The sequence below is a fragment of the Chlorocebus sabaeus genome, chromosome 15 (genome assembly GCF_047675955.1).
Source record: "Chlorocebus sabaeus isolate Y175 chromosome 15, mChlSab1.0.hap1, whole genome shotgun sequence".
Taxonomy (NCBI): domain Eukaryota; kingdom Metazoa; phylum Chordata; class Mammalia; order Primates; family Cercopithecidae; genus Chlorocebus; species Chlorocebus sabaeus.
In genome coordinates this window covers 82,854,952-82,880,057 of record NC_132918.1, presented here as the reverse complement: position 1 = coordinate 82,880,057, position 25,106 = coordinate 82,854,952, and the positions used below count along the sequence as shown (strand labels likewise).

The window sequence follows — 25,106 nt, the reverse complement described above, 5'->3', positions numbered from 1 at the left end:
TCCCCTGCCACGTAGCAGTGGTAAAGTCCGAAGCTCAAATTCCGAGAATTGAGCTCTGTTGATTCTTAGAACTGGGGTTCTTAGAAGTGGTGATGCAAGAAGTTTCTAGGAAAGGCCGGACACCAGGTGATTATTGCTGTTGCTGCCGCCGCCGCTGCTGCTGCTACTGCCGCCGCCGCCGCTGTTGCCGCTGGTGCCGCTGCCGCCGCCGCTGCTCATGATCATTATTTTACCTTTTAATTCTTTTTTTTTCCGCTCTTGCCAAATGCTTTGGCTCCAAGTTTTCTATGTGTATCTATTGATATAAATGTATATATTTATTTATTCTAGCTGTCAGGTGTTAAAATAAATGCCGAAGATTAGTCCCACGTCTCTCCCACTCTAGGATATAGATTTTTATGTATTTATTATTATTATTGTTGTCTTTGAGTGAATCGGCCGGTTTGGGGAGGCTTTTGCCACCCTCCCTTGTGTTGTTTTGGTTTTTGGAAAGGAGGTGGAGGCGAGGAAGGAGGGGAATTAGGGGGCGGCCGGAGCAGAGAGGACGAGACAGTGCTTGGGGGTGATTCGGGCAAGTCTGGGGGCTGTCTGGCCCCAGACCGCGGAGAGGACGCGCGCTCGCGCTCTCGCTCTTTCTGCTGCTGCTTGCGTACGGCTTGTGATCTCTCTGGATTCGTGCGGCTGTGTTTTTTCCCTCTTTTCTCGCTTGCAAACTGCTTTCCTTGCTCCCTCGCTCCTGGCCTCCCCTTCCCTCCCTCCTCTTTTTCCTCGCCTCTTCTTCCTTCCCTTCCCCTGTCCTTCTGGGTAACTCCGGGAGGCAAAAAGGGAGGCTGCCCGCTCGCTCGCCCCGCTGGCTCTCTTCCATCGGCCTCGGTCTTTTAGATTCCCTGCCTTCCAGCCGAACCGAGATTTGGAAGGAAAAAATGCAAGCGAACTCCTCGGGTTTTGGTTTTTGTTTTTGTTTTTTTGGTCATAAATCCAGATAAGATGAAGTATCGTGTCTACTATTTCCTTTCAGAGCCGTGATCTTCCTAACGAGAGCCGAGTGTTTTGGTGTCCCCTGCCCCTATGTTTTGGGGAGCTTGGGGGCGGGGATGTTGAACACTTTGAAAATTATTCTTTCTTGGTTGTAGTCGAGGGTGTCGGGAACCTCCGCGCGCTCTCCCTGCTCATCCCAAGGAGAGAGGCTGATGGCGGGACAGGGTTTCTGGGGTGGGTGGGAAAGGGGTGCGCATTGCACCTGCGATGCCTTTCAGTGTGCGGGGGGACTCAGGGAACCGCGACCGGACAGCCCGGGAGAACGAGAAAGGTGGCGGGATTTCTGGCCGCCGCGGTGTTTGTATTTTGGGTGCTGCGTGACTCTGTGTTGGCTCCCAATGGCTGTTCCCTCCCTTTCCTAAATTTTATTTTATTTTTTTCCCATGGTACTAGCTCTGTAAAAAGGGAGCTGCGGGCCTGAGCGTAGTGGACGCCAGGCTTTAGATTCCCGAGGTCCTTACCTTGGGCGAGGAGAAAGACGAACAGAGCCCCAGCCCGCGTTCCTTATGTGCAAGACTCGGGAGGAGAGAAGGGCACTTTGTGGCTGTGGCTGGGGGGACCCGGCGCGGGAGGAGCGGGCGCGGGCGCGAAAGGGAGATCTTTGTGAGTGATTTTGCAAAAATAGATTGTGAGGTTGGTTGGATTTGCAACCTGTGGCTCTCCTCGAGGGAGTAAGAATGGGGGAAGGCGGCGGCGGCGGCGGCCCGGGGAGGGAGTGGGTAGAGTTGGAGCCTCAGAAATCGGCTGAGCTCCGGGGGCGGGCGAGGAGAAGGGGGGGGCGGGCAGCAAGAGCTAGGGGCCACCCCGCTGCCGGATGTAGTGACCGTGGTAAATGTCTTGAGAACTGTGGGTTGCGTTGCCTTTATGATGCCGTGTTATTGGAACCCTGGCGAAAAAATGGAACTAGTGTTGTAATAATGAGTTTTAAAGCTGCCCCATGGAAAACAAAAACACAACCAAACCGATTTTTTAAAAAAATGAAAAAAGACCCTCTGTGTTGTGTTCCCTTCTACGATGGTTGAGTTGGTGGCTGGGGTTTGGGGGTGGGGGGTCCTGACAGTTGAGCCGATAAATGACCCCAAACCAGGTGCTGAAAGTCCCAAGCTGTTACAGGGCCCCTGACCACCTCAAAGAGCCAATCTCCACTCCACCGCCCCCCGCCCCCGCCACCCCACAACCCGCCAGGATTTAATCTTTTATGGATTTTTTTTTCAATCAGTTTATAGTTTCCAGGAGGAAAGTCTTGTAACGCTTTACTTTTTCTCTTCTTTTTTTAAAGTAAAGTGAGTGTCAGTAGATGTGTTTTTTACAGTCTGGATTAAAAAAAAGTGGGGCAGGAGAGAGGGAACCAGGGAAAGGGCTGTTTAGAAATACAGTTTGTGGCTCTGAGCGATGCCACCGGCTTCCTCTACAGAGACTGCCAGTTTCCCTTTTTCTTTGCAAGGTGTGTGTGGTTTTAATAAATAACTTTAAAAAAAAGAGGGGGCGGCAAGATCCATCAGGAGACAGGTATCTATTTTGCTCACTATTTACTACCAAGAGCCTTTGGCACTAGAACAGAACCTCGTAAATCTGCAGCCCAAGTTGAAGTTCATCTGGCCCTAGTCCACACGCTATTCCTGGAGGTAGCAAACATGAGCTCAAAGGAGAGAGATGAAATCACATTCTTGCTTTAAAATACATACTTTTTTAAAAAAGACGAAAAGGTGTTTATCTCTGGGGGAGGAGGAAATGGCGAACAAGTACCAGGGCATTCTCTTACTCTAATGACTGCAGTTGAGTCTTCAGGCCAAAATAGAAACCTGTAGATGGGAGCTCTCTCTCCACCTCCGCCCCGCCCCCCCGCGCACCGCCACCCCAAGTTTATAAATAGAAGTTTCCAGTATCCTCAGTATCCTATTTGGAAGACTTTCCAATACTAGAGACTGAAGCATTGGCTAGTTTTAAGGGTGTGTTGGTAGGGACAGTAAGGCTAGATGCTGTTCATGAAAACTAGGGACTTGAAGGAGACAGCTAGACAAAGTGGGAATTCTCCAATTGTCCCTTTTCTTTTCAGTTTTGAAGGGTTTTATTCCAATGCTTTCTTGAAAAGACTAACTTATTCTCGGTTTGGTGGATAGGAATGGGACTCTAAATTCTTAAGTTGTCGTTTGCTGAGCCCTTGAAGAGTTCCAGTTATTGGTTGAGTAAATGGTAGCCATGGCTAGATGTCAAAACCCTTCCTTCCCTCTATCCCCTACAGGGTAATGACACTCACAACCCACTTTGTTGTGAAAAACTTAGAGATTTAGAGGAGGCGGTGCAGCAGCGCCACCCCTCGGTGGGTGAAACTATTGGCAAAAGTCAATTTTTGAAAAATATTGGGAAGTGAACTTATGAAACATTTTTTCCCCCAGAGATTTAAAAAAAAAAGGGGGGGGATAAAACTAACGGATAAAAAGGACTTTGCAGTTTATCAAGTAGGGAAGAAAAATGTTGCTTTCCAACTAGGATGGTGTTATAATAGGCAACGTGGTTCATATATATATATATATATATATATATATATATATATATATTTGGTGGGGGGAGGGTCACTGGTTGACTTTAAGTAGAAGAGTTCTCCAGGCGGAGGTAGCCCGACCTTCCCCTTGGACTGACTTCTCAGGGCATCTTAATTTTGCTGCCTGTCGGATACCGAGATAGTGAGGGATGTTTAGGTGTAAAACACCACAGTGGCTGGAAATGCTGTAGTTTTGCCGGCGGTGGCAGGACGTATGTGTAGGGGGTGTGTTGAGGAGGTTTGTGGATGGCGTGGAGCAATGGTAGGCTGGTCTGTAGCCCTCTGTGAGTCAACATCGAATGGCGCGTGCCGGTTTCCATCACTGCGCAACAAGTGGGACCGCCACTGCCGCCGCGAGCACAGCGAGGGTGCAGCGTAGTGGTAAAACTGGCTGGTTTCTCTTTGCCCCAGTGGAAGCCAGGAACGGCCCCCCCAACCCTCCCGAGACCCACAACTTCACCAAAAGACCTTACCCGACTCCCCACTCCCCCGCTTTGCCAGGCGCAGTGAGCCTGAGTGGGATCCAGCTCTCGGCCCCCAGCGCCCCTTTCCTCCGAGAAGATCAGGAGTTTATTCCCGACTTTCTTTGCTGGACGACCAGTGTTTGGCAAGAATATGTGCCAATGCCGTCGAGTGCCATTCTGCTTTTTGAAGACAAGTGCACCTTCTTTCCCTTCCCAGTACATAAAGCTTTTCGGGAGATGGGAGGGGGGGAAATCAACTTATGATACATGAAACCAGCCCCCAGATACCACGTTGCGGTTGCTACAGGCGGGAGCATTGGGAAGAACGGAATGCCATCCACTAAATTAAATGTTTTCTAGCTTTGCTTTTAGAGGCAATCACACCCCCAACCCTCGCCCCCACCAGACAGAAAATAAAGAGGGACGGGTAGGGATCGGTGTGGAAGTTGCGGCCGCGCGGCGATTCTCGGACGGGCTGGCCTGCCACCTAGCGGTGGGCTGAGATCGAGTTCGCGGCCATGGGCGGTGGGCTCGCTGTTCCACCTCTCGGGCGGCGGTGCCCTGACCAGATGCTAGGACTGACAGAAGGAGGGCACCCTCCAATGGGGATGGCATGCAACCTCCAAAGTTTTGACAAGAGGGATGAAAAATCAGAAAGGCCTCGCTGCTTGCCCATCACTCAGCGATGAGCATCTATTTCCACTAAAAGAAACCACAAATAACCCGCTTCGAACACACCATCTTCCTGTCCCTGTGGCCCTTCTTAGGGGAAGTCGGTAGTGGAAGGATGCCATCTAGGAGCTCAGGGTCTTTGGGACGTACAACTCTGTTTTACAGTTGAGGAAACAGGCCCAACAAGGAGGCTTGTTAGTGGTGAGTTAGTGTCTTAACCAGGACCAGATTTTAAGCTTCTGAATTTCATGTCAGTGACTGAAAGTCACAGGCGGGTTTATCTCAGCTCCTTTGAAGTATTTATGAGAATGGATCGGCAGCCAGAACCATGAGCTTAACCTCTTAGGCCACCTTTGTTGCCAGTGCTCATTGGAAACCGCTCCGCAGCAGTCTTGGAGGATTTTTTTTTTTTTTTTTTAAGAAAATATGGCCTAAGATTTTCGGTAATAGACAAGAAAAGCCTAGATGGTGCTGAGGGGTGTGGGTCTCGGAGCTCGTGGGTTTGCGTGTTAAGATGGGGATTAAGGCCTGGGCCAAAGACTTGCTTGGCGAGCCTCGATCCTGAAATCGCTCCCTTCCCCTTCCTAACATCCATTGCATAGTAGCCTGGCGAGAAACCGTGTGTGTGTGTGTGTGTGTGTGTGTGTGTGTGTGTGTGTGTGTGTGAGAGAGAGAGAGAGAGAGAGAGAGAGAGAGAGAGAGAGAGAGAGAGAGAGAGAGAGGGTGGGGGTCATGTGGATAGGCCAGAATTTGTGCCGCAACAGCTCCTCCGTAAAGTTTTCTTTCTCCGAGCTCGTGACTTAAGATGGCAAACGCGCGTCCGCATGCTGGCGGCCCCTAGCGGCAGCCGGCGCGCTCTGCAGCGGGAGACGCGCCGTTTCCCCCGCCCAGGTCCGCGGGGATCGAATTCAGCCTCTCCCACTGCGGGAGCCGTCCGAGGCCGCGTCGGAGAAACGCGCCTCTGTTCGGGCTGGAAACGAATCTGGGAACGTGTTTGAAGCGCGGTCAAGTTTGACTCATCGCTTTCCAAGGACAGTTAGTGCCTTCCATCTTCATTAACGTGAATAAGGACCTTGGCTGACTTCTTTCCAGATCGGATTTTTAAAGGCATTGTTTGCTTGAGGAGATCATGCTTCTCCCCTCCCCCGCCAGCCCTTTTGCAAAGGCTGAGCCCAGTCCAGCCAGGACGGCCGAGGGATCTCTGCTCCGGGACGCGATTTGCTGGCATTGTCTTCGGGCCCTTCTGGAAGGCTGTCTCGCGCTGAGCGTATGGGGAACGTCCCTTTTGCAACTCCTCTTCAGATCTTGATGATAAAACACATCCCTCTGTTTTATTGCATTTCCTAGAAGCTTGCAGGCTTGCAAGAGCACTTTGGCAGGAAACGTGATAGAAATGAAAGTCAGGACATAATGTCCCCGAACACCTCGGTTATCCAAAGCGGCTGCCGAGGCCATCGCGTTATCAAATTCGCTTTTATCCACTGTCGCCTCCTGTACCCTCCCGTCCCCCAGCCAAGAGGGCGAAGAGTGTCTTCCCCCAAGAATAAAAGCAACTCCGCCGTTTGACCTCACCCCTGCCGCCGGACCACGGTGGTGTCTGCAGCTGTGCAGCTAGTTGGCTGAGACACCGCTGAGACCGGGAGCCCCACGGCAGGGCCCCTGATGCGGGGTTCACTACGGCAGTTCCAGCCTTATTAAAATTCCTTATCCTTGTCCCTAAACAGTGCTTTACACTTTCAAATTTCCCTTTGGATTTTTCAGCGGGTTATTGGAGTCATTAGATTACCAATAATCCAACAGCCGGCCTGGCTAGAGAGGAGGGGGAAGGGCGGAAGGCATTCTCCAAATCGGGAGGCTCTGGCCAAACTAGGTCAATGGGAAGGAGGGGAGGGGCGAGAAAGGGGTTGACGGTTTCAAACCTTGATGGAGGGCTCTCTCTAGTGTTAGGCAGCGGTAAAAACACCATTAGGTTTGAGCTCCCGGAACCACGGGACTCCTAATTTCCAATAAATGCACTTACTTAATTTTAACTTCCCAGATTCTCATCTCTACCCCATATTAAATCCCAACCGTCTCTTTCACCTTTATCCTACCGGGCGAAGGGGTGAGAAAGCCTCAGTGTAGGATTTTGAGACCAAAGAGGCTCCGTCTTTGCAGACCGACTCTGACCCTTCCGCTGCCGCAGAAGGGATGAGCGGCGCAGTGTGACGCCACTGGCTAGTTTTAGGATCAGACTGCGGCCTTTGTGGCTGAGTCTTTCACTGTCCCCTGACCCCCGAAAGCGCACCCCGGAGCCTGCTACCGAGGCCAATTAGGACATGGCACCCGGGAGGGCCACAGGAAGGCGAGGCAACTTTGGAGAGTGCCAGTGCGTGCGCAGGGGTCGGGGCCCCGGCCTCTGCCGAGTCCAAGCAGTGTCTCTACGGTTTCGGGGAAATCGGTTTCGGAAATCCTTACAGCTTGGCAGCTCCTATTCTAAAGACTTTGGGCGGAAACCAAGGGGAGCTGGGTTCCCGTTCTTGCCAACGTAGGCGGAAGGGGCTTTCGATTTAGTTTTTCTCCAACCTTGCCAGGGGCGCCTATGATGGAGACCCTCAGCCCCTAGGGACTCCATCTTTTTGACCTTGAAGTCTCGCCCAAACATTCCCCTAAAAGAAAGGCGGTGAGGGAGAATGGAAGGCAAAAAGAGGGAAAAAAGCAAATAAACTTCGGAATCGGACAACTTAAAGTCTCGATATGAGCCTCGGATTGTATTCGAACTCCTGGGTTCTAGACCCAGCTCTGCTACTAACTTGTCTGACCTTCCCTATTTATAAATGGTTGCGGGTGAGAGGTTGGACTAGGTGAACTCTGAGAGCCCTGCACTCGGCGCGGACGAGGGATTTAGGGGAAAGTGTGCTGTATTCCCCGCGAGCCTTCCCCGGCGGCCCCGCCTCCCCGGGTGAATCCCCGGCGGCCGGCACAGCGCAGGCAGCGATCCTGGCGGCTGCCCGGGCCCGGCAGCTTCCTGGAAAGTTACTTCTTGTTGGAGCCGGCGATAGGCAAAGTGTGTTCTGTGAAATCCGCAGAGCCGAGATTGACTACGTTCCGGGAATGAGAGGGCTGTGCCATTCCCCTCATTGCCCGCTGCCTTGACAGCGTAACAGGGAAAAAAAAAAAAAAAGGCATACACACAATGTTAGCTACCGAGGTGCACGAAAGGTTTTATTTGAATGTAACTAAATTAAGGGCCGCCACGGTCATACCACAAAGCCTCCGTCGCGCCTTGCGGGGGGCTTCGAGGTGGATCGCCCAGGGGCGGGCAGTCCCTGGAAGACAGGTACGGAGTCGTCGGGGTGGGGTAGCGAGGTCTGCCTAGGCCTGCCCCGGCTCGCAAGGCTGGTGTTTGTGCTCTTATGTGTGAGCGAGAAAATGGGGCTTCCTGGTGCCAGCGCAGGGGAGGAGGAAGGAAAAGGATGGGGTCTTTTGTATTGGCTCGCTCTCTGGCTCTTAACCTCGCCTCTCGCTCTTATTTTCTCTCTCTCTCTCTCTCTCTCTCTCTCTCTCTCGTTTCTGCTGTCTTCTGTCTTCTCTCTTTCTCTTTGCTTTTTTTTTTTTTTTTTTTGGTTCCTGTTTTCTTCTTCAATGGAAAGTTCTTTTAAAGGATCTGCCTTCTCAAGGAGCCTAGTTGGCTATGCACAAGGAAAGCGTCAAAGGAGCTAAAGGGAGGAAGGGAGGAGAAAACATGTAACTCTACCGTGGTGGTTACTGACCCAGCGCGGGTGCGGGTTGATTGGGATGGGAAGTTCAGGTGTGGGGGCAGCCAGCAAGTGGCAGTTTCTCATTGACAGCCCTGCTCCTTGGAGATTGTTTTTGTGGGTAGTCTTGTGTGTGGCATTGGTGGAATGGCTGAATCTAGGAGATGAGTCATGTCCAGAACTTGCTGGAAACTGGCTTTGAGATTTGGAGCAAGGCTTCTCACCTGGGGCCTCAGTTCCCTCCCTAATAAAGCAGGGCTGTTATAAGGATAAGATGCAATCCTGAGGGGTTGGAAAGGACTAAGGGCTCGGTAAAAGTACACACCAAGTACTGGTGGTGCTTGCACACCTGTGGCATCTGGGGTGGGGGTGGTGACGACACTGCCCACACTCAACCCACACACTCAGGAGTGGGGGGGTGGGGCTTTTAAGAAGAGCTGGCTTACAAAGGAGTGAAACTGCGCCTTGTGTATGTACATTTGTTTTTGGCCAGGCAGAGGCTTAGGGTGAAAAGCCCAAGGCCTAGCTGACAGTGGACACAGGAGAATGTGTTTGTTTCAGTCCGCATCTGGAGTGAGTCATTGCCACTTGTCATGGTGAAATGGCAAATCTGGGCTTCCTGTGGTTCCAGAAGCCTGCGACTGGAAATCCACAAGCAAGCTGGTGGTTGAAGCTGGTTAAAGAACAGCCTAGGTATTCCAGAAGTGTTTGAGGATCCCTTCCATGAGGGAAGAGAGGAAAGTTTACAAGTAAACCTCCCATGTGTCCTCAGCTTTCTTTTGCAAAGGAGAAAATCCTTGAAGTTTGGTAAAGACGGAGTTAGTCTATCTCTCTCTGCCTATCTCGAGTTGGGCTAGGGAGAAGAGGAGATAGGTTCTTTTGTCTTTTTCTGTCCTCTCCCTTCCCCACTTCCTTCCCTCCAGTCCTCACTCGCTCACATGCACACACTAACCTTGGAGCCGATGGGATTGAGTGACGGGCACTTGGGACCACAGAGAAATGTCAGAGTGTTTGGTTACAGACTCAAGGAAACCTCTCATTTTAGAGTGCTCATTTGGTAAGACTCAGCAGCCTGGAATGGGGCAAAGTGTTTGTGTGGGGGAAGGAACTTAAAAATGAGATTCACCCACATCAGGGTGCTGTCTTGCATGTTCTACAGCACGTAGGCTGATTTGGAAAGGGGACAGGAATTTGAGCCAGAAGACCTAGGGCCAGGTCACCAACCATCTACATGGCCCAACATGACCTTGCTGGCCTCAGGCCCGTTTACCCGGAAAATAGCTCTAGAAGGTTCCGCTTTTTTTTTTTTCTTCTTTTTACAGGAGGAAAGACAGTTCGAATATTGTTTTGTTTTGCAGCCCGCATTTGATCATAAATGAGGGCCTCACACCTATGCTTTTAATGATTTTGTTTTAGAGAAGCCAGTTTGGAAGGAGGTACATATTTCATTAAATCTCTTTAAGGTTTAGTGCTCCCTGGCCAGTTCTCAGCTAAATCACGTAGTTAAGTCTTTTACCAGCAGGGAGAAGCACAAACTTGGAAGCAATAGCATTCTGTCCGGTCTTAGACCCAGTAGGGAAGGGAGAGAAAACTTTGAAAAACAAGACAAAGGTTTTCAAGGAATACGTAGACATGACGTCTCAGGCTGTGTTCTGCGGAGTCTATATTCAGTCTTAGTATTTCAGATAGGCAGGAAATACTGCCTAGCTGTTTGCCTTGAGCAAGCCACTTGAACCCTTAAATCTCAGTTTCATTGCCAGTGAAATAAGGATAAAGATATTGGCCCTATCGTCCTCGTGGAATCATTCTAAGACTTGAAAGATAATATTGTAGCAGGTTTTGAATGACGTCCAGTATATTTAGGTCACAGACGGATCATTATTGTTAATGTTGACAGAACCATTTTTCTTGTTTTTTATTTCCCATAAACTCAAGTGGCCTTTGGATGGTATATATTTTTTCTTTGAAGAAGGAAATGTATGTATGTATGTATGTATGTATGTATAACTAATTAATGTATGCAATTGTACTCCCAGTACTCAGGATAAAAACATTATTATCTCATAGCTTTGGGTGCCTGTTGTTTTCGTAAGAGCAGAGCTGGAAAATGTTTGTTAGCTTGTGGTAAAACCACACCAGCTGGCAAGCTGCAACTATCAAAGCAAAACTAAATGTGTGTGTCCTAAAATAAGACTATAGTGGACAATCTTACATTCGTTAAATCAATTTCTGTTTGCTTTCTTCTCTTCTCTGCAGGTTTTGAGCAAAATTTTGGACTGTGAAGCAAGGCATTGGGTAAGTAAATAAAATTATATGCTTTAAAATGTTGGGACAAACTGTTTCTTTTGAATTTGCCAATACATGTGTTTCTGTGAACTTTGCTACTGTTCATTATATGAGACAAGGATAACCAGTTCCCTCTACATCACTCCTAGTCCTCATCCTTCACCTCTCTATTAGACTGTCTTAACACTTGCATGGTCAATCATTCTATTACTCTTTCTTTGTACAAACTAATTTAGCCAGCTACTGTGCACCAACAATATGCTAGCTCCTCAAGGTATGAAAGTCAGGCAACTCTGAAGCCTAACACTAGAGAGAGACCAATGGTGACTGAGATGATGAAATAAGATACTTATGAGAATAGCTGTGAGTTTTGAGAACCTCCTATGAACAAAGAATGTATTTCCAACTTTTATAACCACATAGGTATTACTACTTCCATTTGGGGAAACCAGAGCCCAAAACCAGTAAACAACCTGCTTAAAGTCCCACAGCTAACAAAAGGCAAGTCTAGCCTGATAATCTTAAAACACAGTGTCTCGACCGGGCGCGGCGGTTCATGCCTGTAATCCCAGCACTTTGGGAGGCCGAGTTGGGTGGATCACGAGGTCAAGAGTTTGAGACCAGCCTGGCTAATATAGTGAAACACCATCTGTACTAAAAATACGAAAAAATTAGCTGGGCGTGGTGGCAGGCACCTGTAATCCCAGCTACTCAGGAGACTGAGGCAGGAGAACCGCTTGAATCTGGGAAGGCGGAGGTTGCAGTGAGCTGAGATTGCGCTATTGCACTTCAGCCTGGGTGACAGTGTGAGACTCCATCTCAAAAAGAAAAAAAAAAGCAAAAAATACAGTGTCTCTCCATTGCCATGTACTCACTGCCTCTCAGTGCTTGGCAGAGTATTTGGTATGTGGGAAAAATACTCAACAAACATTCATTCCCTTTGCTTTTCCCCTAACGGACTTTCTATCCCAGCTTGCTGTATAAAAGTTATTTTCCCCATTTTAAAACTGTGAAGAATAATGGCCAGAGTTGGGCTATGAATTGTTCAAAGATCAAACACAAGGGACCTGAGTTGCATTCCGTACCTTAGCAGGCTGAGCCACCTGCTCTGATACCCATGGCAAGCAGGAAACAGGTTCTGGAGGACTAACAGGATTTTGGCTTCTTTTTTCAAGTGAAGACAAAATGGCCTCGCCGGCTGACAGCTGCATCCAGTTCACCCGCCATGCCAGTGATGTTCTTCTCAACCTTAATCGTCTCCGGAGTCGAGACATCTTGACTGATGTTGTCATTGTTGTGAGCCGTGAGCAGTTTAGAGCCCATAAAACGGTCCTCATGGCCTGCAGGTGAGGGGTCTGAAAGGAAAGGGTGGGTGAGTCAAAGTGGGGTGATGGTGCTGGCGGCCAAGCAAGGCGGAACATGGAGGCCTTTTACTGCATCTGGGACAACGTCTTGCTTTGTCTCCAGATCTCAGCAGCATGACCTGGCAGAGTAGGCTCCCAAGTGAATGAATGAATGAACGAATGCACTTTTAGAAAAGAAAGAGTCATGTTCTGTGGGCAGAGAGGGAGAAAAATTATTTACTGCCCCAAGAAAGGATGTGTTTGGGGCAGACATGGAGAACAACTTCAGTTAACTAGTGAAAAAATGACAGAAGATTTCAAATGAACTTTCTTTAAGTAGCTTAAGCAAGTTAATTTGAAATATTTTGCTCTTTTATGCTATAAAGGTATTTATTTTATGCTACAACTGAATCTCCATGGGTGTTCAGAGTATATGTAAGAGTTAGTGAGAGTGAACTAGCTGATTCTTCATGTTCATCAAGTATTTCGAGTTTTCAAAGCAATTTTATATTACATGATATCATCTCCCTGGATCTTTTTAGCAGCCTTCAGTGTTATGCATTGCACTATTCTATTGTCATTTTATCGATGGTAAAAGGAAAGCACAGGGAGGTTAAATGATGTAGAATCAGGGATCTCTATTGCTATTAGATAACTTATCCAACATCTACTCTAAGCACCTGATTTTTAATAGTGGAAATAACAGAGGCTTATAGAGATATAGAAATAATAGATAATGTTTAGTGAATGCTTACTATATGCCAGGCATCATTCTATATCCTTTACATTTTCATTCTTGCCACAACACTGTAAGATAGACATGATTGTTCCTCCTACTTTGAAGATGAGTAAAGCAAGATGCAGAGAAGCTAAATATCTTACCCAAAGTTGCATAGCTACTTGGTGGAAGTCTGGCTCACTTCTGGCAACCCACTCAGAAAAAGCAGAATCAGGAATCAAGACGATAGCCCAGAATTCTTGTTTACAATTGAGTACTCTTTCCACCACCAGACAGCATGGCACCTGGAGGCATTGCTTGGGGTTTGACTTGGGTCTTCTAGGAATAACAGACCCTCTTTTAATCTATGGACTTTGATAAAAGCAGTAGAGTATAGATGTAGGCATATTTTTATTTAGTTGTCATTCATACCCAAATTCTAAAAAAAGATATAATTTAAAAAATAAGTAGAAATGCAGTGGAACAAGAGGAAATGCTTATGCCAAAGATAGACTAAGAATAGTTACTGCAAATGGGGGCTACATTAACTCTGGTAATCCGTACAGTTAAGACTAAAAGGAAAATAGGCCCTGTGACTTTAAGAAGATTCAGTTAACCCCTCTGATGTTAGTTCCCCTATTTGTAAAGGCAGAGAATGATAGTACCTACCTTGCAGGGCTCTAAGGAGCAAAGGATAATGCATGTACGGTGCTTAATGACTCTCTGACATTTGGTAAGCTCTCCATAAATAGCAGCTATTATTTATTACCATAGAAGTTCTAGAGGTAGGGGAATAGCCCAGGGGAAAGGGGCTAAGTATCAGTGCTGACTGTAATGGATCACAGATTCTATACATCTACTAGAGTGGGCTATTCGTTTGTTTTACAGTGGCCTGTTCTATAGCATCTTCACAGACCAGTTGAAATGCAACCTTAGTGTGATCAATCTAGATCCTGAGATCAACCCTGAGGGCTTCTGCATCCTCCTGGACTTTATGTACACATCTCGGCTCAATTTGCGGGAGGGCAACATCATGGCTGTGATGGCCACAGCTATGTACTTGCAGATGGAGCATGTTGTGGACACCTGCCGGAAGTTTATCAAGGCCAGGTGAGTTGCTGCCCGGGTGGAAGCCTCGGAGATGGAAGAGATAGTCCCTGATCAGAAACCTTTGATAATTCATGCATACGGAAAAAATACTCCTCTACGATATGCTGCAACCCACATTTCCACTCTTTTTGCACACTTTTGCTCTTCTTAACTCTTGTGCCCCAGGCATACTTAACTCTTGTGGCTATGCAGATACGTCCTATGCATTACCGCATCTTGCTTTCTTCCATTCACTTAATATACCCTCTCCTCGACCCATCCTGCAAGGCTAATCTTGGATGCCAGCTCTTCCGTGGAAGTTTTTCTGATTACCACTTTTCCTCCCTCAGCTCTTCCTCTGTGTTGTGAAGCATTTTGCCTGTGCTTTAAACTTTCCTTCTATTTTGATATTTGCATATGTATTTTAGTTCTCCTTTAGACTTCTATTACAACTATTTACATATGTGCCTTAGTTCCCTACCAGACTGTGGGCTGCTCAAGGTTACAGGGGCTATCTTACTCACCTTTTATGTCACGCTGCTCCTACTAGGCAGGACACTTATTGAACTGAATTGAGTTCACCTGAGGGGTGATAAGACATGACCTTCGTTTAAAGGTGAGGAACTTGAGATCCAAAGAAGGGAAGAACTTCACTACGTGGAACAGAGACTCAGAGCTTAACTTCTTTAGAACCATTTGATCCAGCCATGCTAGGGTGATTGCATCCTCGCTCAAACAGAAGGGGTTTCCAGGCTGTGTTTGAAAACCTCCAGGAGCCAGAAACTCAGTGTTCCCAGAACCACACAGCATACCTTGGACAGTTAGAAAGCTTCTCTTTTTGGCTTCTCTTTAACCTTCTTATTGGTTCTAGCTCCGTTAACTGTCATCATGGTGAGCTTGCCTATTTATTTCACCCACATGATGTTCCTTCAGATATATACAGCTAGAGTTCTTTGTCTCCTGTGGGTGCTAATGGTGGCAAGATCATCGTTGCTATCATTTACAAGTACTTTCAGTGGATCAGGCCTTGTGCTTAGAATGGCTGAGTAACTTGCTCCATGTCACCTAGCTGCTAAGTGGCACAGCTGGGTTTGCAAACCAGGTCTGGCTGCTCTAGACCAAGGATTCTTGTATTGGCATTTGCTGCCTGTTCTCTATGAAAGCTTTCATCAGCATCTGGGACAAGTTCTTTCTTCGGTAGGTTACTCATTTGTGTATGATCCTCCAAATGTGTCATACCAGCATTGTATAAATTCTTCTTTTCCTGTTTCCCTATGTGTAAAATGGAGATAATAATAACCACCTTTCCTTCCTTTCAGGATTTTGCATGGGTGAAATGAGATAAGGGCTTTGAAAGTTTTATGTGAGCCATAAAATTTTATAACATCAGAAGAGCTATAGATTCACACACATGCATAGATATGTGCCTTAAACATACAAGATTATGTCTAATCAGGCACAGATCATGCCGGTAACTCACTTCCCTTCTCTGGGCCTCAATCTTCCCAATTGTAGGCTAGATTTCCAGGCTTCTAGTGTAAATGCGTTGTAATTGTATTTCCCAGCTCCAGAGCCATGTCACCTGTGTCTAGCTAATTCAAACACAGATGTGGTTACGTAAGTGCCACTGGAAGCTCATCTATTTAACCGTTCTGATTTGAAGCTGGTGTCTTTCCTGTTCTTTTCCTTCACAGTGAAGCAGAGATGGTTCCTGCCATCAAGCCCCGTCACGAAGAGTTCCTCAACAGCCGCATGCTGATGCCTCAAGACATCATGGCCTATCGGGGTCGTGAGGTGGTGGAGAACAACCTGCCACTGAGGAACGCCCCTGGGTGTGAGAGCAGAGCCTTTGCCCCCAGCCTGTACAGTGGCCTGTCCACACCGCCAGCCTCTTATTCCATGTACAGCCACCTCCCTGTCAGCAGCCTCCTCTTCTCCGATGAGGAGTTTCGGGATGTCCGGATGCCTGTGGCCAACCCCTTCCCCAAGGAGCGGGCCCTGCCGTGCGATAGTACCAGGCCAGTCCCCGGTGAGTACAGCCGGCCGGCCTTGGAGGTGTCCCCCAGTGTGTGCCACAGCAATATCTATTCACCCAAGGAAACAGTCCCAGAAGAGGCACGAAGCGATATGCACTACAGTGTGGCTGAGGGCCTCAAGCCTGCTGCCCCCTCAGCCCGAAATGCCCCCTACTTCCCCTGTGACAAGGCCAGCAAAGAAGAAGAGAGACCCTCCTCAGAAGATGAGATTGCCCTGCATTTCGAGCCCCCCAATGCACCCCTGAACCGGAAGGGTCTGGTTAGTCCACAGAGCCCCCAGAAATCTGACTGCCAGCCCAACTCGCCCACAGAATCCTGCAGCAGTAAGAATGCCTGCATCCTCCAGGCCTCTGGCTCCCCTCCAGCCAAGAGCCCCACTGACCCCAAAGCCTGCAACTGGAAGAAATACAAGTTCATCGTGCTCAACAGCCTCAACCAGAATGCCAAACCAGAGGGGCCAGAGCAGGCTGAGCTGGGCCGCCTTTCCCCACGAGCCTACACTGCCCCACCTGCCTGCCAGCCACCTATGGAGCCTGAGAACCTTGACCTCCAGTCCCCAACCAAGCTCAGTGCCAGCGGGGAGGACTCCACCATCCCGCAAGCCAGCCGGCTCAATAACATCGTTAACAGGTGATTTCAGAGACAGTCTGGGTCTGAGGTCAGGGATTACCTGGGCAGGGTTCCACGTCATTTCTTCTGATGGATACAAGGGTTTCTTCTTTCTTGCCTGAATTGCTGAGCCTATTAGAGGTGTGGAATCAGTGCCTATTGATTGAGTTAGTCTAAGTAAGGAAGTGTATTACACTGAAGTAGTGTATATGTTTTCACAGCAAGAGAGATAATTCCCTTCTGGGGCAGAATAGTGTTCTGTAAATCCCACAGGCACTTCCTGTGGTCTTGATGTGACGGGACCATCCTGCTACCCTTGGACTGAGAGAGATTGTGGGCTACGGAGAAGCTCTGGCTCAGTTTGACCCTGGTCAGTGATCTTTCCGCAGATACTGTTTGGAGATAAACTTGAGGACAACGCTGGGGTCTCAGAGCCTGAGCGGGCAGCCCAGCTCTGGCCTCTGGGCTTGCCAACACACAGGGAGGAGAGGGGGTCTTGAGGCCCTGCCCCAGGTGCTGAGGCTGTCTTCACTCCTGCCCACAGGTCCCTGACAGGCTCTCCCCGCAGCAGCAGTGAGAGCCACTCACCACTCTACATGCACCCCCCGAAGTGCACGTCCTGCGGCTCTCAGTCCCCACAGCATGCAGAGATGTGCCTCCACACCGCCGGCCCCACGTTCCCTGAGGAGATGGGAGAGACCCAGTCTGAGTACTCAGATTCCAGCTGTGGTGAGTCCCTTTCCCTCCCTCCCCTTGTCAGGGAGAAGGAAGACCCCTCTGCTCCATGGGTTGTGTGCTCCATTTTACTTATGCTGTTGTCTCTGATTGGAGCAGTCCTCAATTGGAAGTCCGCGGGCACTCCAAGTCAGCAGCCGTTCATCCCACGCTTCACTTCTTAGGGAACCGAGCTAACCAAAGCGAGGGATGGGGTATTAGAGTTAATCTGGGGTAATTAGAACTTACCATACAGTCTTTTAGCTTCACTCCAGCAAAAGTAGCTTGTGGGACTGGCTGCAACTCCCAGAGCTTTCTCCATTCCTCAATACCAAAATGACTGGGACTGACCTGTGCGCCTGTTATTCTCTGCCAGGCTGTACATTCTGCAAGGAGAAGCATCTGACCTTATTCATTCTTGCATCCCCCATAGGTAGTAGTAAGTCCCTAGCATGGAGTAGGAACTCAGTAATACTAGTCGAGTTAAAAGAGTTGAAGAGAATTATTAAATTGGAGTTTCTGGATAGTCGGTGGTTGGCATTCCCAGTTTTTACCAGACAAAAAAGTCGAATTCTTCACCCAGCTCTGGCTACAGTAATAGAGCCCAGTAGTACCTAATCAGGGTTAAATTGCCGTGACTTGTCATTTTCAAATTGTTACAACAAATGAAAAAAAAAAAAATCATCAAGCCTGTAATCCCAGCACTTAGGGAGGCTGAGACGGGTGGATCACGAGGTCAGGAGATCGAGACCATCCTGGCTAACACGGTGAAACCCCGTCTCTACTAAAAATACAAAAAACTAGCCGGGCGAGGTGGCGGGCGCCTGTAGTCCCAGCTACTCCGGAGGCTGAGACAGGAGAATGGCGGGAACCCGGGAGGCGGAGCTTGCAGTGAGCTGAGATCCGGCCACTGCACTCCAGCCCGGGCTACAGAGCAAGACTCCGTCTCAAAAAAAAAAAAAAAAAAAAAAATCAGCTGCTTACACCAAGAGATTTGGCACAGGGTCATGGACCCATAGATGGGAGAGCGAGAAGTGTCCCCTCCTGCCCCCTGGCTAGTTTTGCCTTTGCTCTGCACTCCAGTTCTTTTTCTCTGGGCCTCTGTTCCCACTTCCACCGTCAGCTTTGGTCTCCCAATCTCACAGGAGGATTTGGAGACATGAGATCCAGATAGGTGCAAGGGTGACCACAGTGTTCATCATTAATTCCTCCTTCAGTGACCTCAAAGTAGAATTGAATTGACCTAGACCTTACATTCCTGGAATGCTCTGTGTTTTATTTTGTGTAATATAATATCCTCCTGTGAGGTAGGCAGGACAGGGATTTATTATCTGACTTTGAAGACAGAGATACAGAGAGAGGCTCAGAGGTAAAGGGTCTTGCCTGAGGGCTTCTGTGTATCAGTGTAAATAAAACCATAAACTTACTTCTAAAAATCAATTCTCAGAGCTCTTGGGGAAGGAAAATCTCTGTTGAGCTTTCCTCACACTGGCGCAGGCCCTCTGAACACCTATTTGTTTGACCTTCTCTTCTGTACCTTAATTCAGTCCATCTCCTTTCTCCTTTCTCTATGGCTAAGACTCTAAATGCTAAGAAAAATAAAGTCCCCACAGATCCTTTGCTCTGAGCTCCCATGAAGGTCGGGTGGGTGAGTGAGGGCCTGAGGGTCCAGTTTGGCACAGCGGGTAGCTACAGAGGAGAGTGGCCTTAGAGCCCTGCCTCCCTTCCTCGTGCTGACGTTGGTGTCCCCCTACCACCCTCCCACAGAGAACGGGGCCTTCTTCTGCAATGAGTGTGACTGCCGCTTCTCTGAGGAGGCCTCACTCAAGAGGCACACGCTGCAGACCCACAGTGACAAACCCTACAAGTGTGATCGCTGCCAGGCCTCCTTCCGCTACAAGGGCAACCTCGCCAGCCACAAGACCGTCCATACCGGTATGGCCCTGCCGCACATGACCCGAAGTCTCCACAACTATTGGGGCAGGACAGGGAGAGGATCCTAGAGAAAGCTGCGTGGGGCCTGAAGACCTGGTGGGGCAAGGCAGGAGGCAGGCCCCATCCTGGCCTGAACGAGGGGCCTAACCCTGTCTTGTCTTTGCTTGGTGACTTGACTCATCCACTCCCTGTGTCCTTTGTCTTTCCTCTGAGATGCTCTATCCTGCTTTTCTGCCTTTGCTGGGGTCAGAAGTGTTAATCCCACAGTACAGGTGAAGAGACGTAAGTCTGGGGAAGACAAATAGATTCGATTTTTGTAAAGCTGGGAAAAAAAAAAGGTCTCTTGATTTCTTTCAATAACTTGTTCCTTATCAACTCACATTCCTTTACCAGGTAGCTTCTCATGACCTGATTGTTGTTTAAAATCTCTCTTAGTACTATAAATGCCCCTATTATCCCAGAAACTTTCCATGAAGGAAGGTTCAGCCATTCTATTGGTTTCCTCTGCCTGAGCATCCACTCAGACCCAAGCCCCACCCCTCTTGCAAATGGAATCCAGCTGTAGTTGCCACAAGTGGAAAAATATGTTTGTTCTAAAAGATAGGAACTAGAGCAGCCTGTTGTGTCTCCCTGGTGAATGAGTTGATGAGTGAAACTGTCTCATCCAAGGGAAAAGCTAGAAGAGTCTTCCCAGGTAATCTGAAGTAGCCCCTCAGATTGCAGAAAGGGAAATTGAGGCCCAGAGAAGGAGAGTGACTTGTCCAGGTTTCACAGGCAGATAATCCTAATGACAAAGCTACTTCTAAAGCCCGGGCTTCCTGGAACCTCCCCCTCTCCTATCCCACACCTGGCATTGTTGCGACTCCATGCCACCACTTGTTTCTTGGCCCTGGTCCCCTGCAAGGTATGCAGGTGTGTGTGTGAGAGAGGGCTGGCAGGCATGGGGCAGGCCCCTGGATCCTCTCTCTGACATTCCCTAAGGGAAAGGAAAACACAAGTGGCCTCAGGGAGGAGCAGGCTGCTTAGGAATCCAGGAGCCAGGGACTGCAGAGACCTTCCTTACTGAATATGGCTTTTCTTTCTCCCCTTTTCTCGGTAATAGGTGAGAAACCGTATCGCTGCAACATCTGTGGGGCCCAGTTCAACCGACCAGCCAACCTGAAAACCCACACTCGAATCCACTCTGGAGAGAAGCCCTACAAATGCGAAACCTGTGGAGCCAGATTTGTACAGGTGAGCAGAGTGGCCCGGAGAAAGGCCCAGTCAGTCCCTGTGTGCTGATGAGGGGCTGCTCAGAGGCCTGCAGCCCACCCCAGAAGGCCTCTCATGCTTTCTTCTTCGTTCAGGTGGCCCACCTCCGTGCCCACGTGCTCATCCACACTGGTGAGAAGCCCTATCCCTGTGAAATCTGTGGCACCCGTTTCCGGCACCTTCAGACTCTGAAGAGCCATCTGCGAATCCACACGGGAGAGAAACCTTACCATGTACGTAAGCCTCTTGAGGCCGCTCTCTGGCCTGCGGGGATGTGGAGGGCAGGGAAGGAGGTGGAGCAGGGAGACAGTAGAACTGTTTGCTCCCATCTCAAGCACACAGTGGGGCAACCACTATGCTAATGGCTGGAAGACCTAGATCTGGGTCTGATGGCCAGACAGCCTGCTTGACCTTGGCCCAAGCCTTAGGGCACTCATCTTTAAAATGGGGGTATCGGACTAGGTGATCTGGGCCTTGGAGAATAGTCTAGACTGTGGATATATATATTTGATTCCCTCCACCTGGATTCATTCATTTCACAAATACTTATTGAGTGCCTACTGGACACCCCATACTGGGCTAGAGGCACATTTAAGAGGAGCTAAGGTGCTTGAGAAGGAACAGTCTTAGGAGGAGGAGAACAAAAAGAATGTTACAAGAATTAATGATGTTACAAGAAAAAATTATTTAAAAAAAAACATAGAGAAGAGTCATTTTAAGAAAGAGGAGGCGGCCAGCTGTGCAGCACGACACTGTGGGTGGGTCCCTGGGATTGTAGTGTTCTAGGGCTGGTCTCAGCAGTTACAGCCTGTGTGCCAATGTCTGAACATTCCATGAACTAGGAATGGTTTTTACAATGAAAAAGTAAAAGAATATTTTGTGCCGTGTGCAAAGTATATGAAATTTAAATTTCATTGTCCCTAAGTAAAAGGTTATTGGAACACAGCCATGCTCATTTGTGTACATTTTGCCTATGGTTGCTTTGAGGATTTGATGACATCTTTCTAGGTGGTGATGGGAACAAGAAGTAATCAATGAATGGTTAACCTACCTACCAGAGGTTAACCTGCAAAACATGGTTATTTTTGTTCTCTTGTTTATCAAGCTGTGAGTGAATATCTTCTTACTTGCTGTTTGTTCTTGGGCAAATTAGTTATCCTCTTAGTACCTTAATTTCCTAGTCTGTAAAGTGATTTTGATAATAGTATCTACTTCATGAAGTTGTAGTATTAACTAATTATTAAAGTGTCGAGTGTAGCACAGGCACATAGTAATAGTAAAAGAAGTATCTGCTAGGATAATGATTTGCTAGAATTTTAGATGCGTAGGATATCAGAGTTGAGAATGACTTTCAGCCTGTATTGGCCCCGCTATTCAGAAGGGAGATCCAAGACCCGGAGAGAGAAATGACATGCTGGGGACACACAGCGGTGAATGGCATAGATACAGCAGACCCTATGTCTCCCAAGACCAGAGGTTTTACACATGGCCCTGCTCATTTTTTATTTGTCTTCATCTATTTCCATTTTCACTGTAAAACATATACTCTATCTGAACATATTTTATTACCCTTTTTGTTTTAGAATAGTTTTAGATTTATAGAAAAATTGCAAAGATTGTACCGAGGGCTCCAACATGTACGCATTTTATCCTATTGTTAGCATCTTACATTAGTTCCATAGATTTGTCACAACTAATGAACTAATACTGATATATAATTACAAGCTAAAGTTCATACTTTACTTACATTTTCTGTTTTTATCTAAGAATGTCCTTTCTCATTCAAGATCTCCTCTAGATTACCCCTTTACATTTCGTCATCCATGTTATTTTTAAGTAACTTATCTAAACTAAAGTGCTTATTACCCATTCGTTGAATTCAATCAAGAAATGACTCCACTTGCTAATGTTTAGTTAGCTTACCTAAGATACATACCCTACGAAAGAATATCACTGCATTTAAAAACATTTACCCTAGACTCCAGAATATCCATGAATTCAGACTGATCTAGTACATTTGTCCAGGTGTGTTTAGATTAATTGCATAATTGGAATAAGAGGTATATTCTGTTAGGTACTAGGAAGATTATAAAGTTTAGAGAAAAATAGCCATTGCCCTCAAAGTGTTACCCACTTGAGAAGGATCCATGCACACGGAGGGCTGTGTGGTAAAGGTAGAACTCTTACAGAGGCTCAAAGGAAAACAGGGATTATTTTCATCCTTGAGAGATTCAGAAATGACTTAATAATTAGAGGAGTTTGCATCTAACTGCATTTTTGGATAAGACTTGAACTTGTGGAGTTAAGGCAAGGAAGCACATCTCTAGCAAAGGAGAAGCAGAAGCAACACTTGGGAAAGCAGGGAATGGACATTTGCACGATGCTAGCTTATCTGTTGGCAGAAGCCCGGATGTATATGGGTTCTTCACCTGGCCTTGGAGAGGCAAGGGCTGCCCCTGTCCCTTGTAGGGAGAATCTTCCTCTCTGGGTCTTTGAGCAATGACACCTTTCTTGGGTTGATGACAGCTAACAGTTTGCCTCTGATATCCCTGCAGTGTGAGAAGTGTAACCTGCATTTCCGTCACAAAAGCCAGCTGCGACTTCACTTGCGCCAGAAGCATGGTGCCATCACCAACACCAAGGTGCAATACCGCGTGTCAGCCACTGACCTGCCTCCGGAGCTCCCCAAAGCCTGCTGAAGCATGGAGTGTTGATGCTTTCGTCTCCAGCCCCTTCTCAGAATCTACCCAAAGGATACTGTAACACTTTACAATGTTCATCCCATGATGTAGTGCCTCTTTCATCCACTAGTGCAAATCATAGCTGGGGGTGGGGGGTGGTGGGGGTCGGGGCCTGGGGGACGGGGAGCCGCAGCAGCTCCCCCTCCCCCACTGCCATAAAACATTAAGAAAATCATATTGCTTCTTCTCCTATGTGTAAGGTGAACCACGTCAGCAAAAAGCAAAATCATTTTATATGTCAAAGCAGGGGAGTATGCAAAAGTTCTGACTTGACTTTAGTCTGCAAAATGAGGAATGTATATGTTTTGTGGGAACAGATGTTTCTTTTGTATGTAAATGTGCATTCTTTTAAAAGACAAGACTTCAGTATGTTATCAAAGAGAGGGCTTTAATTTTTTTAACCAAAGGTGAAGGAATATATGGCAGAGTTGTAAATATATAAATATATATATATATAAAATAAATATATATAAACCTAAAAAAGATATATTAAAAATATAAAACTGCGTCAAAGGCTCGATTTTGTATCTGCAGGCAGACACGGATCTGAGAATCTTTATTGAGAAAGAGCACTTAAGAGAATATTTTAAGTATTGCATCTGTATAAGTAAGAAAATATTTTGTCTAAAATGCCTCAGTGTATTTGTATTTTTTTGCAAGTGAAGGTTTACAATTTACAAAGTGTGTATTAAAAAAAAAAACAAAAAGAACAAAAAAATCTGCAGAAGGAAAAACGTGTAATTTTGTTCTAGTTTTCAGTTTGTATATACCTGTACAACGTGTCCTCACGGTGCCTTTTTTCACGGAAGTGTTCAATGACGGGCGAGCGTGTGCCATCCCGTTTTGAAGTGTAGGCAGACACAGGGACTTGAAGTTGTTACTAACTAAACTCTCTTTGGGAATGTGTGTCTCATCCCATTCTGCGTCATGCTTGTGTTGTTACTACTCCGGAGACAGGGTTTGGCTGTGTCTAAACTGCATCACCGCGTTGTAAAATATAGCTGTACAAATATCAGAATAAAATGCTGAAAAGTCAAGCGGGCTTGGTCTGGAGGGCTTTTCTTGCATTGGAATGGGGCCTGGCCTGGGTCTTGCTCCCTCAGCTCCTAACCTGGTGGAAAATGCTCTTGGAGGGGAGGGGCTGCTGGCTGCTGCATTCTCAAAAAGGAGTATCATTTGAGATGAGGCTAGGTTCCCGGTACCTTGGCATGAACGTACATTTGGATCCCAGCACCAGGAGGGACTGTGGACTCCAGGCCCTTTCTGAAGAGCTCAGGTGGGAGATTTTGGAAGGATCTCCCACTCAGCTCTAGGCTAAGCATTTTGTTTGTTTGTTTGTTTGAGACAGAGTCTCGCTTTGTCTCCTAGTCTGGAGTGCAGTGGTGCGATCTCAGCTCACTGCAACCTCCACCTCCTGGGTTCCAGTGATTTTCCTGCTTCAGCCTTCCGAGTAGCCGGGATTACAGGTATGCACCACCACACCCAGCTACTTTTTTGTACTTTTAATAGAGACGGCGTTTTGCCATGTTGGCCAGGCTGGTCTCGAACTCCTGACCTCAGGTGATCTGCCCACCTCAGCCTCCCAAAGTGCTGGGATTACAGGTGTGAGCCACCATGCCCAGCCTAGGCTAAGTATTTAATGACTTCCCTGCTAGCTCTGCTGACACAGGCATCTCTTCTTCCTCTGGTCCTCAGTTTGCCCAGTCTTGGAAGTGAGAAGGCCCATCTTGCTTCCTGGCTTCACAAACAATTTCTCTCCACTCAGCTCATGGGGCAGTATGAAGGCATGTGACTCCAGACATGTGTTTCTCAGCCTGAGTGCATGTGGGCTGGTTGGTGTCTGCTGGGTGATTGGCAGACATCTGCAGACTCAGAAGCTTTATGAATGGTTAGTAGCCAAGCAAACCTCTATCCCTGCAGAGGTGCTCTGT

General features: G+C 47.7%; 1 protein-coding gene and 1 long non-coding RNA gene across 4 annotated transcripts in view; one reads left to right on the top strand and one right to left on the bottom strand.

The window, feature by feature from the left end:
* Positions 1–50: 50 nt before the first annotated feature.
* Positions 51–24,212, top strand: BCL6 (BCL6 transcription repressor). 3 transcript variants are annotated; one of them, XM_008009504.3, is made up of 10 exons: positions 51–126; positions 10,710–10,748; positions 11,915–12,085; positions 13,689–13,910; positions 15,584–16,555; positions 17,079–17,263; positions 19,016–19,183; positions 20,286–20,416; positions 20,530–20,667; positions 22,990–24,212. In XM_008009504.3, the coding sequence occupies exons 3-10, from the start codon at positions 11,925–11,927 to the stop codon at positions 23,131–23,133; spliced, it is 2,121 nt and encodes a 706-aa protein (XP_008007695.1). In that variant the 5' UTR covers positions 51–126; positions 10,710–10,748; positions 11,915–11,924; the 3' UTR covers positions 23,134–24,212. The 3 variants fall into 3 exon arrangements, with proteins under 3 accessions (XP_008007695.1, XP_008007698.1, XP_008007697.1); XM_008009507.3 differs by lacking the exon at positions 51–126 and adding an exon at positions 1,822–8,035; XM_008009506.3 differs by lacking the exon at positions 51–126 and adding an exon at positions 1,822–9,510.
* LOC119625803 (uncharacterized) overlaps positions 12,889–25,106 on the bottom strand; it is a 30,528-nt gene continuing 18,310 nt past the window's right edge. Inside the window, exon 3 of the long non-coding RNA XR_005241945.2 lies at positions 12,889–13,239. This is a non-coding gene — a long non-coding RNA (uncharacterized lncRNA). The remainder of the gene's footprint in view (positions 13,240–25,106) is intronic.

Coding starts and splice junctions, on each gene's coding strand:
- BCL6 (XM_008009504.3), top strand. CDS start 11,925: ATGGCCTCGCCGGCTGACAGCTGCATCCAGTTCACCCGCCATGCCAGT. Junction 19,184..20,285: donor CCACAAGACCGTCCATACCG/GTATGGCCCTGC, acceptor TCTCGGTAATAG/GTGAGAAACCGTATCGCTGC. Junction 20,668..22,989: donor CGGGAGAGAAACCTTACCAT/GTACGTAAGCCT, acceptor ATATCCCTGCAG/TGTGAGAAGTGTAACCTGCA.